General features: G+C 40.5%; 2 protein-coding genes across 4 annotated transcripts; one reads left to right on the top strand and one right to left on the bottom strand.

Annotated features, from left to right (window-relative positions):
- The first annotated feature begins 868 nt into the window (after window positions 1–868).
- Window positions 869–6,833, top strand: LOC110064690 (serine protease 23-like). The gene is made up of 3 exons (XM_020771778.2): window positions 869–1,303; window positions 2,746–3,548; window positions 4,342–6,833. Exons 2-3 carry the CDS (start codon window positions 2,806–2,808, stop codon window positions 4,787–4,789), a joined length of 1,191 nt encoding a protein of 396 aa, XP_020627437.1. The 5' UTR covers window positions 869–1,303; window positions 2,746–2,805; the 3' UTR covers window positions 4,790–6,833.
- A 1,954-nt stretch (window positions 6,834–8,787) lies between these two features.
- Window positions 8,788–14,058, bottom strand: LOC110064705 (uncharacterized). Of its 3 annotated transcripts, none has more exons than XM_020771793.2 (2): window positions 13,823–14,058; window positions 8,788–10,902 (listed from the first exon to the last, which is right to left on the bottom strand). In XM_020771793.2, exon 2 carries the CDS (start codon window positions 10,891–10,893, stop codon window positions 9,496–9,498), a length of 1,398 nt encoding a protein of 465 aa, XP_020627452.1. In that variant the 5' UTR covers window positions 10,894–10,902; window positions 13,823–14,058; the 3' UTR covers window positions 8,788–9,495. The 3 variants fall into 3 exon arrangements, with proteins under 3 accessions (XP_020627452.1, XP_020627451.1, XP_020627453.1); XM_020771792.2 differs by lacking the exon at window positions 13,823–14,058 and adding an exon at window positions 13,274–13,457; XM_020771794.2 differs by lacking the exon at window positions 13,823–14,058 and adding an exon at window positions 13,018–13,242.
- Window positions 14,059–15,732: the final 1,674 nt, after the last annotated feature.

The raw sequence follows: 15,732 nt of genomic DNA, 5'->3' as shown, positions 1-15,732 counted from the left end.
ACCAAAAAGATTGCAGACCCTGGAAATGAAAATTGCGTTAAGTTCGTTGGCAGAAGGCAGGAGGCTCTAGATTTTGGCTCAGCTCAGCCTTGCTTTCCTCCGAGCGCTCAGTCACCGCTGACCGAAAATGCGCTGTCTCTGCGGACGAGATTGTGCGTTCGTCGCAAGGTTTATCAGGTTGCGTTTTATCTGGTACAATCATCTCATCAATCATTCTTTACGCGTGGTTTGTTCTCTGTGTTGTCCGTCAATTTGTTTTTCGCTTTCTCAACCATCTACTCTGACTCCTTTTATCCTTCCACGTATGCACATATCACAGCATATAATATGGTTTCCAGACTTAATTTACAATGAAATGAAGTTCTAGATTTTAACACTAAGAGAATTATGTTAGCCACAGTTGAACACGGTTATTGGATCAATCTAACTGAGTAACAAGTTGATCACTTTGCGCACACACCGCTTCAGCGCTATGTGTTCGCGCCGTTTGTTGCGTGTCGCTTTGAATGTCGGAGATCAGTTGTAATGCATGAACATGCCTGAAAAAGATGGGATTGTCAATCTTTAAGCTAAAACTGTGGTGGTGCTGAAATGATGAGTGCAAGTTCCAAGAATGCAAGATAATGGATTCTGCCTGAATTTTTTAAAAAAATTCTTCAAAGATGCAGTGATGAGTACCAGTGACTCGCTCCCCTCTGGAATTTTAACTGTCCCGCGGAAACAAAAAAAGTTAAAGAAAAAAACACTTACTGACTGAGCTTGGCACAGAAAAATAAGGTCGTTGTTAACTCATATGTCCGTATCTGCCCGGGAGGTGGATATGACTCGCTATTTTCATAGTATCACCTTCCAAGATGCAGTCGAGAAAATCATTGATAACCTTAGTTCAACAAGCAAACCGCAAGAAGCTTTGAGCTGGTCGTGTTTCCCCCACACCACATGAATAAACAGAAATGATCACAGGAAACCAGTTGACGGCGAAACACCGATCACCCGAAATCTACGTGGTTCATTTCAGTGATTTATTTTTCACTCGGTTGCAAATAGTCTCACCGCAAAACTAGGCTCCATTCAGAGCAACACGCCTGGAATCGACTGTCTGCTTTTTGTGGCTTATTATGTGACGTTTGTGCTTTAAATAAACCTGGGAGGTAGTTTGCGTGACTGTGTGGGTCTTTGATCTGTGGGTTTTAAAACCGCTTTAAGTGTCATTTACAGCACACTCCATCGTGATAATTTGCAGGAAACACGTCTTTTGTGGGGTTCAGCTTGTGCCTCCCGCTCTTGATTCTAATATAACGTGGTACGTATAATCCTTTGTAGGCCTTTGTGTATTTGCTTCGATGGATTTGCTGTATACTTTACGTCTGACAAATGTCGTGTCTAACTGTTTATGCTCGGACGAAGGTATATTCAACCTTTTCAAACGCTGTCAGTCCGTAATCCCTTAATCTGTCTTGCTGTAAATATTGCACGGTTTTTAAGTAGTCTTGTAAAAACAAATTCTTGATGTTTATTGCGGATAGCTCTTGGGTAAAGGAGCGCATTTAGATTCAAGTAATCGTCTATAGCAATTAGATAGTGTAGTATAAGACCATTTCAAGTAGTGAGCTTCGAAATTTTCTTAGACAATCCGGGCACTGTATTTGCAATGGCAAATCAGGGATTGACTCTGATTTAAACATGATATAGTTAGTACTATTTAAGTTCAAAGTTTACATTCTGGCTTATGCAACGCCGGCTACGTTTGCACACCCACAACAGATCCTTGAAAGGCAGGGAGCTTTCTTTCTCGTGCGTTTGACAGGAAATTTGGAGTTTAAGTTTATTTGCACTCGCGGTGAGAACCACAGGTTTGGCATAAATATTCCTTCTTATCGATGAACAAATCGTCTTAAACACAACAGAAACTGGAGATTTGACTGACGGCTGAGAGCATGGGGGCGAATTGTTCAAGTGTTTTGTGGCTGTGTCTGTACATGATGTCTCACAGCAGGTCACTGGCTGACAACACGACAAAAAATTCTTCCAATCTTTCGATGATTAGTAAATGACACGGTATTATCGCAGTATATCACTGGCGACACAATTCGTTGGCTAAAAGGCTGCTTATTTGCATGTCTTTTTGCTATGATTATTTTTCAGTTTTCTTTGGCCAAGATTTTCCTTCCACACGTTTTCCTTTTTCACTTCTTTTCATCAATTTTTGCACTTCCTGACTTCCTGACAAGGTTACGTTTCTGCGCTTTTCGAAATTTGATGTTATCAGCAAAAAGATCGGGCGATGTGATTCGTACAACCATAAAAGATAAAAACACACCTTATAAACTTTTAGCCCGGCTTATCAGACTAATCAGAGACATTGCTGGTCATAAGTCATGCAGTCTTATAAGCGGTATCGACTGACAAGCTACGTAGCTTTTCACTTTTCATGTATGTTTCAGCAATATCTTAAGTAAAGAAGTTGTTTAGTCCTTAGCTTGTAAAGAAAACCTCTCAGTGAAACTATCTTAGAGTCTTATGATAAACTGAGCTTTAAAAACAATACAAACGGACAAAGGTTGATATGTGGGCATTTGTACATCCTTTTGTCCCATTTTCAATACGCCTGTTTACCATATGAAGAACGCTTCCTGTCCTACGAGGCTTCAACCCTAATAATATAGTTTTGGCGACTCGTACATTGTGAAGCGATGTTGCTATGATGTCGTTTTAATCTAACACATAGATGTTATCGGTTTCTAGGCTGTTTTTAGAGTGTTAACTGAAGGTCTTGCAAGGGTTACATCTTTGCTAAGAGATAAGATGGTGATTCCGTTTGCATTTGTTATTGTGACGGCAATGAAAGCTGTTATAGTTCTTGGCCTCTCTCAAGAAACTATCCAAGCGGACCGACTTTGGCGCCACAAAGAGTCGCTTCGAAAGAGCACCGCCAACTTTCCAGGTGTCATTGGACACCCTTTTCCTGCAAACGTCGACGAAAAAAGCCGAGTTCTAAATCGAAAGACTGTCGATGATGTGGACGATCCAAACTTTGGAAATGTCGACTCGATGTCGCATCAAACTTTGCCAGACAAGACTGTTAAACACCGATCTAAAAGGCTGGTATTTGAAGTGGATAATCGGCTCGTGGTGCCTCCATCGTTGATCGAGAAATGTCCCTTTTCAGCCGCAGTGGTTATCTCCACTGGCTGCTCTGGTGTCCTGGTCTCTCCCAGGCATGTCCTTACTTCAGCTCACTGCCTTCATAACGGAAGCCATTACGTAGATGGGTACAGAGACCTACGAGTGGGGTTCCTGTTGAAAAACGGCACCACAGCTTGGCAGGAGATCAGTAACACCAAGATGTCGAAACAGTGGAAGAATGGTAGCGATCCGAGTGCAACGAGATTTGACTACGCGCTGATCAAGTTAAAGGTGAACCATAGTCGCTGTTTCCTGCCCATTGCTCCGAGCCAAACGTACCCTTCTGGGAAGAGCTGCACTCATAAAACCATTCATTTTACAGCATTTGACGAGGACAGGGAGGAAGGCACCATGCTATACAGGTTTGTATGGGCTCTTGTTTTAAATCATCTTTCGGACTGTGTCGAGACCGGATGATGTCCTTTCTAGGCACCTTGTGGCCTTTGTGTAGAAGGAGGGGGCATGTTTGTCTGAAAGTGTGAGAGTGAGGGGGTTGGGGAGAGAGAGAGGAAGATTTGTTGAATGGTGTGACAAAACTACTGCTTGAAGAGGGTCTCTTCAGCATGTCGAAGCACTGGTAGATTAGGACAAATCCTACTGCATGATGGCTGTTTTCCAAGGTCTCTCTTACTGATGACGAGGAAGATGTCTTCGCGGTTTGGAAACATTAGGAATGAAATGTGTCCCGATATTCTAGAAAGGGATTACTTTCTGGCCTTTCAAGGGAGTACTGGTGTCTTAGTTTTAGGGAGCGTCCACTCTACGCCGCAGAGATTTGAAAACGCAGCTCTCTAGCTTTCTACGGTTAAGCCTACCGTCCACACTAATCCGTCACCAAAACGGAGCTTTTCGGAAACGCTCTTCAAACCGGAGGAATTTGGAAACGCCGGCTTTTCGTTTTCGTATGAACGGAAAACATTTTGAAAACGAAGCTTTTCTAAAAGATGGCGTCACGATAATCATGTGAGTTACCTGACCGAGTTTTTCTCAAACACTAATCCAAAATGACCGGTGATTGTTGCGTTTTTCAATTTCTCCGTTGTGTTGACGGAAAGCATTTGATGCGTTCGGTGTAAAACCTCCGCAGTTCAAATTCCTCCTGCGTAGTGTGGACGGAGCGTTAGCTTGACTTGTTTTTTTTTCAACTTGTTCTAGGAAGTGTCGCATTTTAGGCGTCACCCCCAACATGCTTTTCCAGTGCTGTGACGCGACAGCAGGGTCGTCAGGAGCTGGTGTTTATGAGCGCCACAGGATCAACGGCCGTCGAGATAAAGTTGAGCGTTACGTGGTGGGCGTGTTTTCCGGAAATCGCGACCGAGTTTTTAACTCGTACAAGGAGCCTGAGACGATCAAGACCTGTAATGGCCGCCTCCCGTATATACTTGGGTACCTTCATTACATGAGATATTATCGATATCAAGTAAATTACAACTCTGCTCTACGATTTAATGAGAACGACGTGTTCCATATTTGCACGTGGATGCGCAAGTTAGGAGGAGCTAACTGCAAGAAGTTCCTTAAGGAAAGGCGGCGAAGACGAAGGCGACAGTTGAGAAAACGTCATGGAAGAAGCCGAGTCGTGCACTGCGATCGCATGGAGTAGAATCGTTACTGTAACGAAAAGTCTTGCTTGTGTAGTAGGTGAACTTGATATAAGTTACACTTATCTACAGCACGTATACTGTAAGTAGTGTTATTTACTATTGACTATTCTATATAAGAGCCTTTAAGAAAACCACAGCGGCGACGGCAGCGGGAACATCGCTAAACAAAAGGAGAGCGGTACAATGGCTATACACGTGCCTTATAATTCTTAGTGCCGTGTACATGACATGAAAAATAGTATCTGCTTATTTGAAAGGCCTTCCAAAATACAGAAGAACCCCGTTTTTCTTTTTGAAATATCTTCTTTCGCTTTAGAGTTATTGACGTTTTTCTATTATGCAAATTAGAGCAGCGATGACGCCATACTGTTTGCAACTGAAAAATGGTAAAATACTGAATAAACAATATCTCTAGAAATATTGAAGCAGTGTTCTTGAAACTTGGCACCACAAATTTGCATCACAGAAGATACAAAATAACACTCTTAGTGCTGTTGCCATGGCAACTCTTTCGGCTTTAGTCTCTTTCTGTCAAAAAACCAAATATCCCCATTTGCAACCTCTTAAGTGAGACAAAGGGTCCTGCTTGGAACATACATAGTTCCTATATTGTCTTAACTCCCATCATTAGAGTGGGTGGAGTAGATGGTTCTTGGTTTAAGACAAAAACTGGAAATTTCAGTTTTTATTAAGACAGCACCAGCGGCAAAATTGTTGTCATGGCAACAGCTTTAAGGGTGTCATTTTTTTATTTTGTGATGCACAGTTGTGATGCCAAGTTTCAAGAACACTGCTTCAATGTTTCCAGAGATATCGTTTATTCAGTATTTTACCACTTTTTAATTGCAAACAATATGACGTCATCACTGATCTAATTTGTATTATAGAAAAACGTCAATATCTCTGAAAGGAAAAAAGATATTTCAAAACGGGAAGGCCATTGTTCTGTATTTTAAAAGGTCTGTCAAATAAGCAGAAATTATTTTTCATGTCATATACACTTAAACCGTTCTCTGTGAAACAACAGCGTGGAATGACAAAATTGTGCATTGTTTAACACAGTCAATCACGACGGCTAATTTTTTAAATTTTGATTTCAAAGTTAACGGCTACAGGTTTCACATTCAGTTGCGAGATAGAGTATATCGTGAGATTCGCAGGTAAAACATAAATTCACTTTTTGATCGACGTTTTCCCTGGCGTTGTCGATGTGGTTACTTCCTTAAATTCCCTCATGGCGTTGATGAAGAGTTTTTGTTTCTTTTGGAGATATTTTTGTCGTTCAGAAAATGAAGCAAGAACTAGGTTGAGACAAGTGAACTTTTTGATCTTGAAACGAAGCACAAAGAAAAAATATTTTTAGCCCCAATATACTCATTATTAAACCGCTCAGTTCTCATTACCGTACCCAACTTCGCAAATGAGCCAGTTAGAAGCCATGTCTTCTGTCCTGATATCCTGCGATATCACGTCACGGAGCTGATATGGCTACTATATCATGGTCCGCTTGGGCCAAATTTGTTTACGGTAAATATCTAATCGTACCTTTTTGCTACGCTTCGGCGGCATATCAGGTTCGTTTGGCCTCGCCATGGGGATTTTTACTGGACTACGTCTCGTCAAAATACGAACCATGGCTCGACCAAACTTGCCTGATCCAAAGCGTACCAAAAAACTAAGATTAGGTATAAATATGAATGCTAAGAAAGCAAAGATCATGTACCAAGTTCAACCGGGTGGGAATTAAACCACAAAGCTTTTCCTGTTTAGTGTAATTTAAAAGTAATATAAAAATACCCGCATAATATTAAATCTATAACTGTTAACAGTATGATATATTTTAAGTAAAATTTAGAAAAAGTTTTCAGTAGCGTTTGTGAGCAGGACGGAGACATTAAATAAAAAGAAGATTCTTTCGTGCAATTTTACCCAAACTGACAAAGGTTACATTTTGTAAAAGCCAGATTTTATATTCTTTTTTAGTCATTTATTCAATTTGTTGCATCGAAACGTACAGGCTCAATAAATTTCTAACAATATTGAGATGTTAAATAGTCGTTTTATTGTCTTGAGATTGATCTGTGTTGCTCTGAACATTTCCTGTCAGGGAAACAAAGATGCGCGCGCATACAAAACTGTCGCTGCCCTCAATGTATAATTGTCTCGCCCCGAACATGCCCAAAAAACTCTTTATCTACAAGATTTATCGCCTCCTCTCTAACAAAATTCATTGTAACAGAAACCTGAAACGAATTTGACGGCAGTTCGAGCGCTGTGAACGAGCTGCTGACCAAAAGGCATCACACACTGGAGAAGAGAAACAAGAACCTGGTTCACAACAAAATATGTTAAACATGTTTAAAAGTGGTTTAACTAAACAAGACTAACAATTAGCTGCCCATACCGTACACACCCCTTAACTTAACAAGGTAAAAACCTGTTTGATTAAAATTTGTTAGCAAGGTGGTTTGAGTCTTCTCAATATGACTGCGAAGTATAATCGACAAATAGTTACACCTGATTAAAATTGTCCCATTCACACCAACTAAACTAGTTTGACTAAACCAAGTTTAGATTTTTCCAATTTGTGGATTACGCTTTGCAGTCATTTTGAGAAGACAAACTTTAAACCACCTTGCTAACACATTTTAATCAAACAGGTTTTTATCTTGTTACGTTGTAGGGTGAGGATGGTATGAACAGCCAAGTTTAAACCTAGTTTAGTCACACCACTTTTAAACATGTTTAACATGTTGGTGTGAACAATGCAAATTAGCTAAGTAGTTAAGTTGGTGTGAGTTGACGTCCGAAAGAAATTCGTACAGTTACTTTGAGAATTGGCACGAGCAGCTTCATTTTATGTCTTTGTCAGCTGGAATTCTAACCCCGTCGTTTACAAAACAAAGATTTCGTCATCCACCACAGGAAGTAAGGTTATCTTTGTTATATAAACAGAACTCCAACTGATTAGAGCCAGCAGTGAAAAAACAACAAAATATATAGCACGCTGTAGGCAAACTGTTTGCCTCCAACTGAGCTCTCAATTTGGAACACACAAGAATTGTCCGCCAAGATCAACAATTTTAACTCCAGCCAGTAAACTTAGAATTCTTGAAATTTGTGTTGCATTCCCGTGATCCGAATGCTTATAACGCTGGGCGAGCAGAGCCGAGCTGTGCTGTAACACTGCTGTCAAGTCAAAAACTACCTTGCGGGAAAGACGCCCGGGGCGGGGGGGGGGGGGGGTTACTCCCTTATATGGGCTATACTGGTGTGGTAGGGTTTTCAACCGTTTTGGTAACAAATAGGGTACGGTTTTTGCACTTCGTCTTGAACTGCGTATAATTTTTAGAAGAAGCTTCTTTTTCAGGGCATGAATATGGTAGGGAAAATCGCAGATTTTGGTCATAAATAGGGTTAGGGTTTTGGGAAGCGGGTTGCGCAACCCCACCTAATTTTTCTGGGAGTACTCCCCCCCCCCCCGGGAAAGACGACAACCGGCCAGTGAGATGATGAGGGCAATTAATCACAAACCGAACTTAATGAAGCTCTTCCCCAATCCCCACCTCCCTGGGCATTATAACCCACCGCGTAAGAATTTTCCTCACTCTCTACATCAGTATTGCTTGGTTTGCTCTCTTCTGCAGCGCGTTTTAACTACTCGGTCAGTAGGCATCGGATCACGGAGAAAGTTTGGAATATCCCTAAAATTTTCAACAATGATATTACAGGAACTATTTGTGACAGTTCTTTTCCTCGACCTCGCATCGAAATAGCCGACTCATGATCAGTGCGTATAACCTTGTTGTTGAAAGTAGTTTGACCACGGTTTGCAATATGTTAGGTCAAAACCCCGAGAAAAAATACCTTTTAACAATAGTAGAAATCTTGGGATCACGCGATGGATCACGTTCTTCTGGTGCCAGCCACGTTACCAAGCAACGCTCCCTAGCAAAGTCGCGGGGAAAGAACAGCAGAATTTTTAGTTCTCAGTCTGTGCTGTGCATCGTTTTAAAATTTTTATTAATATATTACCAATCTTTTACAGATAAAAAATTCTTTTTAAAACATCCCCAGCATTTGTTTGTCAAACTTCACTCCATAAAACAATAATAGATATTAATATATTACCTACATAAAATTTTAAGCTCTTCGTTTTAAGATCGTCTAGATTCAGAAGGATGTTTTCTCTTCAGAATGCTGTCTGATATTTTTTTGGAACTAGGGTGGGAAGGATTTACAGTTAAAATATTTACTCTGCACTCAGTTCTTTAAGAACTTGTTAAATCTTGAACTTTTTCTATCAAATTTCATCCAAATGTTCCATGCAGGATTAAATTAACAATCCAAAATAAGTATAATCTTGAAGTTTTTCTTTTCACTTAAATGAGAGAAAATAATGTTTGTTTACTTCGTTTTAAAAGCATTAAGTGCAAACAAAGGGACTGAATTAAATTAAAATTTTACCGAGTCCAGGATTTGTGTTAATTTGACACTGAATTAATGCAGTCTGAGCAAATAAATAGGCCAGTTAGGAGTTACCTTGTACCTCTCTGTTTCACAATGGTTTCGCCTAAAGACTCGTCTTGACAAAGAGGCAAAAGGCAACTCGGAAGTGGCCTATTTACCTCCCCGTCTTAATTCATTCCAAGTCGCGCGAAGAGAAAGTTCCGTTAACTCAAACTGAATAACCGGAGTCTGGACCCTATTTGCGCTTGCCGCGTTTGAGGCTAAAGAAACGACTGCTGAATGGTGAACTGTAGTAACCTTGAGACAGTGACGTCGAGTTCATAAGAGTACTCCTGGAGTCCAGGCTACTCACTTCATCGTCAGTAATGATGTCATACTCGTCCGCACCACGGCAGGATAAGGGCAGATTTTCGGAAATACTCAACTGAGACATTGTTCGCCGCACTATAGCGTCCGTGAAATACTTGCACTCTAAAAAGTTCCTCATCTCCAGCTGATTCACGATGCTTTCGCGCCATTTTCTACTGGGAACCCTGGCGCGTTTTCCCGCGCGATTGCTCATCCTGGACCTTGCACATCCGGGAGAGTAAGATCCTTCGCTTTCCGTGAGCTTCTCTTCTGTCATGGTTCTCTGTCGTTTCAGGTAAGTTGACGCTAAATGCGCGATGCTGTCTGACCTCACACAAACATCTTCTTCCCTTTCGTTATGGGATGTCTTTTGATTCCTAATAGCTAGAACCAGTTCAGATCTATCAAGAGGGTCAACCTCCATATTTATCAAGGCGTTCTTACTCGCAGCCTCCGCGTGGGGTCGGAATTCAGCGTACTTATTCAAATAATCCGCGAGTTCTTTATTGATTTTAACTCTAGCGCGGCATCTTTGCGTGTCGGATTGCAGCTCTAAAAACGGTTTGGTTTGCGCGTCGTTCCGTTGTTGTAGCTGCCAGACAATGTTTTCCCTCCACCAGCAACTTCCACCATTACTTGGCACCCGTTGTAAAGCAACAGGTCTTGGTGGTGTACATGTGCCTCCGCTGTCCTCTACCTCCTCCAGTACTTTGCACGAACAGTGTGAATCGAACTTGTTTTGGATGTCAACGCCGCTACGCGACTCCGCAGCTGGCGACTCCACGCTGGTGTCAAAGCCATTAGTTTCTTTTTCTTGAATTGGAGTGCTATGATCTAACCCTCCAGCCAAGAACTCCTCTTTAGACGAAGGAATGATAATATATTCATCAAAATTTGTCAGTTTTACCGGAGGAACATAGCTCGTTTCTAGCATAGGTGTTGAACACGCGCTCAAGTCGACAGTGATGATGTCATAATCCGCGGCGAAGTCGTTCATGGGTTTTCTCGTTTGTGCTTCACTGAGACATTTTGGGCATCGACACCGGTCAACCTCGTCGTCTCCAAAGTAACCAGAATTGACCAGTTCTTCGCTGTATAGCCCACTCTCTGAGCTGCTTCCATACGTGTGACTGCCTCTGTGTGAGTTTTGCGACGAACGGGATGAATTGCGCGACCTTCTTCGTTTTGATCGTGAGCTGCTTCGTGATGCTGTTGAACTGGTCGAGTCCCCCCAGCTTGAATCGATGTTCTTTAGCACGTGGAGGTACGAATTCACCACGTACATTACAGCTGCCTAAAAAAGAGAAACAGAAAAATAAATCTCTGAGTTTCTCTAAAGCTTGTGTAACTGGGAGTGTGTATGAGAGAGCGAATGGGTGGGGAGGTACATTGGGGAGGTACGATGGTGAATTTAGACGGGAGTATACTGCCCGCCTCTCGACACTGTGACACCGTTTCAGACCAAAATACGTTATTTCCACCCCCCTTTTTACACCTGACATCGGCTGGTGGCATTAACGATAATCACACACTTTTATTAAATAATACTCATTCTTTTTCTTGTCAATTCTCTTACAAGATGAAAAGTCAGACCTAAAAATAAAAAAAATGCTCTCTTATTAAAAAAAAAACACACCTAATTTACAATGATACAAAACGAAATCTGCAACAACGCAATAAACGCTATTTACTCTTCACCCAGGCCATTTCATATTTTTCCATTTCTATTTTGCTTACTATACGTTCTCATGCGTCCAGTTTGGGCAATTCTTGTAAGAGGGGTTAAAAAGGCAGTATTTTAGTTTACTGATAAGTTTAAACTGTAGCAAGTTGCACCCACTACCCCTTCCCCTGCAAGCTCTGTCCACCAACTGGTAGTGGTTGCTAACACCTCCAAACTTCTGACGGCATTTAATTATCACACACTGCACTGTTCATCTGAAAGAGCATACCCCTTCTTTTGAAGCTTACAGTTTGATACTGGAAGTGCTTTATATTTTTTTATTTAAAGAAATGGGGTACATTAATTTTACTACTGTGAATAAAAACTTGTTGCTCCTAATTAGTGGTGTCGCTTAATTCAAAAGTTTAGTTGTGTAAAACCATGTTTCTGGTTTGAATCTAGATGAGAAGATAAGTAATGTCAGATCCAAAAGTGCATCCCTGATCATCTCTTACAAAGCTCTCAAGAGAGAAAATTCCCAGGGATTTCTTTTTGTCAGATGCATGGAATGGGATGTGGGAAAAACATCCCTACCTAAGGTGAATAGCACCAAATATGGCCTAAAGTGTTTTAGCTATTACGCTGCAAAATACTGGAACACACAATCTGACAATATACGCACATTAGCTGGAACCAAGGATTTTGTTAGCAAGGTTCGAAGTTTAACATTTTATATATTTATTTTACTGTATCATAGTATATTAATGAAATTTTCAATTTTTATTGTATGAATATGTTATAGCTTTTAATATCATAATTATACGATAGTTAGTTATGTTGATTTTAGTAGTGGGATATCTGTAAGCTAGCTGTATGGCTAAGCATATTGCCACTTTCTATCCTATCCTGTCACTACTATGAGAAGTATTTTGCACATGTCTCCCCCCATCACTCCTGTGAGAATTACTTTGTTCATGTCTGGAAAGAACACTACCCCGTAAAATCCTTGATATAAACCTGCTTTCAGTTTGTAAAAAGAGAAGCTAATTGTATGTGACATCAAAGGAAAGATGCAAAGCTTCAACAAATCTATCAAAACATTTCCTTTGTTAAAACTGACCCGCCAGACAGAGCAATAACAAAAACAGTATGAAAATGGATTTTTAAGACTATTTGCTTTCTCAAATGCTACCATTAAAATTCAACACAATCTCCGCTAAACCTGACAACGCATTTTAACTGTGCAAACAGGAAAAAACTCCGCAATTTGTTTGGTAAAACATGATAGAATTGTCAAACTGTTTCCCCATGGGATTAAGGACTGAGTGTCAACGATTGCTTCATAAGACATAATACTTGGACGTCTTCCTACAACAAAATCAAAGATACACGTAGTAACGCATGGAACAAGGTAAAGCTATCAAAATTGAATTACGATAGTCTCAGTTGTTCGTAAACAAGTCGTTCAATACAAATAACAGCAGCTTTCTTCACAGCCGAGCCAAAACGTTATCACACTACAAAAAAAGTTGGGAATTCAAGGAAGATGAATATCATATTTTGCTCCGAATCGATTCAAACCCGGAAATCTTAAGAAACGCAAGTATTCCACTCGCCCAGAAGCAATGACAAACGTGTAATGTTGCATAAATGATAAAATCGTCTTGCTAAAAGCGCCATGGATGTACATATGAGTATGTAAAACCTAGGGAAGATAAAGCTGAACTGATCCCCTGAGGGAATTACCTGTACAAGCAATGTAGCATCGCGAATCCGTATTTACAGATTCTACCGCAACGAGACGTGTATTTCTTGGTGGTACCACAGTTGAGCGGAAGAAAAATCAAAGCGATCTGACGTATAAACTATTTGCCACGGCGAAACTCGTTACAAGCGCCTGCACTCGGCTTAAAATGACTCTAATCAAACGTGATCGTACCAATGCTCGGCATGAATTTTTAAGACTGCTAATGAACAATAATCAAAATCAGAAATAATTTACCTTTGATCTTGACTTAAAGAACGAAATCATATTCCGAGGAAATATCTAGATGACGGCAACAAAGTATGGTCATTTAGTTAACGTAAAGTTAACATAGATGTTGCGAGTTTTGCTCAAGGCCACTCGATCGATATTTTTGGTGATCTGATCAGTCTTTGCCTTAACTCGTACCGGCCAGCACATTCCTTGTGTTTTGATTTCATATATTTATTACCTTTAACAGTAAACTGATCCTATTTACGGGCTATTACAACAAAAACAATCTTTCTAAAATGCGGATGAAGCAAAATATATTCATCTATGCGGCGCTCAATTTAGTATAGTTATGTGTGATTCTTTATCCGGCCGGTCCCGCTACAACAACTCTTTTCGACATGCCGCGGCTAGTGATCAACGGGTTGTGATGACCATAACCCAGCTTAACCCTTATCAACTTAACTGTTGAACGCGTACGAAAGCAAAAGAATCTTGGTAATCGATTTGATCGGCAAATGTACTAGAGTAAAAGACCATCGTATACTACAAAAGCAAACAAAGGTTTTTACTCACTGCTCATTCACTGTCGAGTAAACTTGAAGGCTGGATCCTTATGTTTGGCATTCCTTGATGCGTGGGGATTGTTTGACTCATATCAGGAAGAGTTAACGACCCTGAAGTTCTTGACAAACTCGTAACTCGTTCAGACATCTCTCAAACAAGCGACGGTCGATCACATTGTTTCAAAACACACAGTGCCTCGATCACGTGTTGTCACGTCACGCAATACGACCTTTGGAATCACATTCCCGCCAAGGTTTTCTCGCGATATTTTAAGAATTTCCGCCTTTAACAAAACTGTTGTTCAGAAAAAGAAGAGAGAAGAAAAAAGTACAGTCAGCTGATAAACATGCTAAAATGTTTTGTCATGACCGTCACGGGCTGTCTAAAAACTACGTTTGTTTACTCCCGGGGTGTTTAGTTTGCAAATCGCGTCACGTCTGACGGAAAAAAAGGAAAATAGGCACGCAAGGCATACTTATAGAGAAACGTTGTGAAAACTGTACTGCTTTGAGTCTCGCTTGAACAGAACTGAAAATGCGAAAATGTTAGAAAGGGTATTTTAATAAAACAGCCATTTTTTTTTTGTGAAACACCTTTTTGAAAAGCACACTGGAGTAAATCACCTCACTAATTTAGCCAGATGAAATTTTCATGTTGTTTTTGTTTCCCATTGCTGTCATATGAGTTTTTTTTTTCCAAGTACCCCTTCACTGTTTTCAAACCCTATGAGTGAGAAATACTCTGTGAATTTTAGGGTTGGAATGTACCATGTTTTAAGACTCCCCATTATCCTGGGGGTATTAAAGTCGGGTATCATAGCGTCAGGGAGGAGCAAAGATGGTCTTTGGGATGTGAGGACTTTTAGGGTTAGAAATTAAAAATTAAAAAAGTTTGGTCCTGATTTCTTTGGGGATTCTCTCACTTTTCTCAGTGAGACACTTCACACTTCTGTAACTGAGGCTGATACAATTTTGTATGAGCATCAGCTTCAATAATTTAGAAGACCTGCACAGATGCAAACTGCATGCAAATTGTAAAAAAGACTTTCTGTTTTGACTTATTTAATCAATTTCATGCACTAGAAAAATAACTTTTGTGGGGTTATGTTCTGGGCCATTAGGCCCTTTTTTGGGTCTAACAATTTGGTCTCATTTTCACCTCTCTGTCAGTATCACACCTATCTATAGACACCAAAGTTTGTTCCCAGGGGGCACTGCCATATATGGGCTATATAGGTATGTGCCACTGTGAAGGGTATGGTTTTCAAGCAGTTTACTCTAGGATAGGGTATATAAATCAGAGCGTTTGGGTCTAGAATAGGGTATAATTTTTCACAAAACTGACTGCTTGAATGAAGATTTTATCTAGACTAAGGAAACCAGGAATTGCCTCTCAAAAATATAAAAAATCAAATCGGCAGGTTTAAATTTACGCAAATCAGCCTCAACAGTGTCGATAGATGGGGGGATTTGGGGAGTTTACTCTAGTATAGGGTAGCAAAATTCAGCTGAACTAGCTCTAGTATAGGCTAAGGGTTCCAGGGTCCCAGCGGCACATCCCCACCCAGAAATTCCCAAAGTACCCCCCCCCCCGAGAGTTTGTTACAGTATGTTGCTATCAAAGATGCTTTAGTTACTGTTTCCATCTATGTAAGTTTCTTTCAGTAATTCCAGGTGTAAGCTCCTGGCATGGTAGACTCTAAAACTGCCTTTATACCAGTGATCAGTTTTCCAGTAAATGGTACCTCACTGTAGACTAAACTTTCTAATTTCTCAATAAACTGCTTGATAGAACTAAGAAGTACCAAGTACCAATAACTAATGAGAGTATTCCCTCCAGGGGGTACTCACAGTATACATTATGGGGGGTCCGACAGAGCTTCATATTGTGAACCCCAAAAAATACATGGGCCTGGAATT

The sequence above is a fragment of the Orbicella faveolata genome, unplaced genomic scaffold (assembly GCF_042242905.1).
Source record: "Orbicella faveolata isolate gen_17 unplaced genomic scaffold, um_ofav_v1 contig_24, whole genome shotgun sequence".
NCBI lineage: Eukaryota > Metazoa > Cnidaria > Anthozoa > Scleractinia > Merulinidae > Orbicella > Orbicella faveolata.
Note: the sequence above shows the minus strand (reverse complement) of the source record. Positions and strands in the feature narration are given on the sequence as shown.

Bases quoted from the DNA above. Each gene is read 5' to 3' on its own strand.
- LOC110064690 (XM_020771778.2), top strand. From the start codon at position 2,806: ATGGTGATTCCGTTTGCATTTGTTATTGTGACGGCAATGAAAGCTGTT. The intron at 3,549-4,341 runs GTTTGTATGGGC...AACTTGTTCTAG, and splicing joins GAAGGCACCATGCTATACAG to GAAGTGTCGCATTTTAGGCG.
- LOC110064705 (XM_020771792.2), bottom strand. From the start codon at position 13,303: ATGATTTCGTTCTTTAAGTCAAGATCAAAG. The intron at 10,903-13,273 runs GTAAATTATTTC...TCTCTTTTTTAG, and splicing joins TCTTTAAGTCAAGATCAAAG to GCAGCTGTAATGTACGTGGT.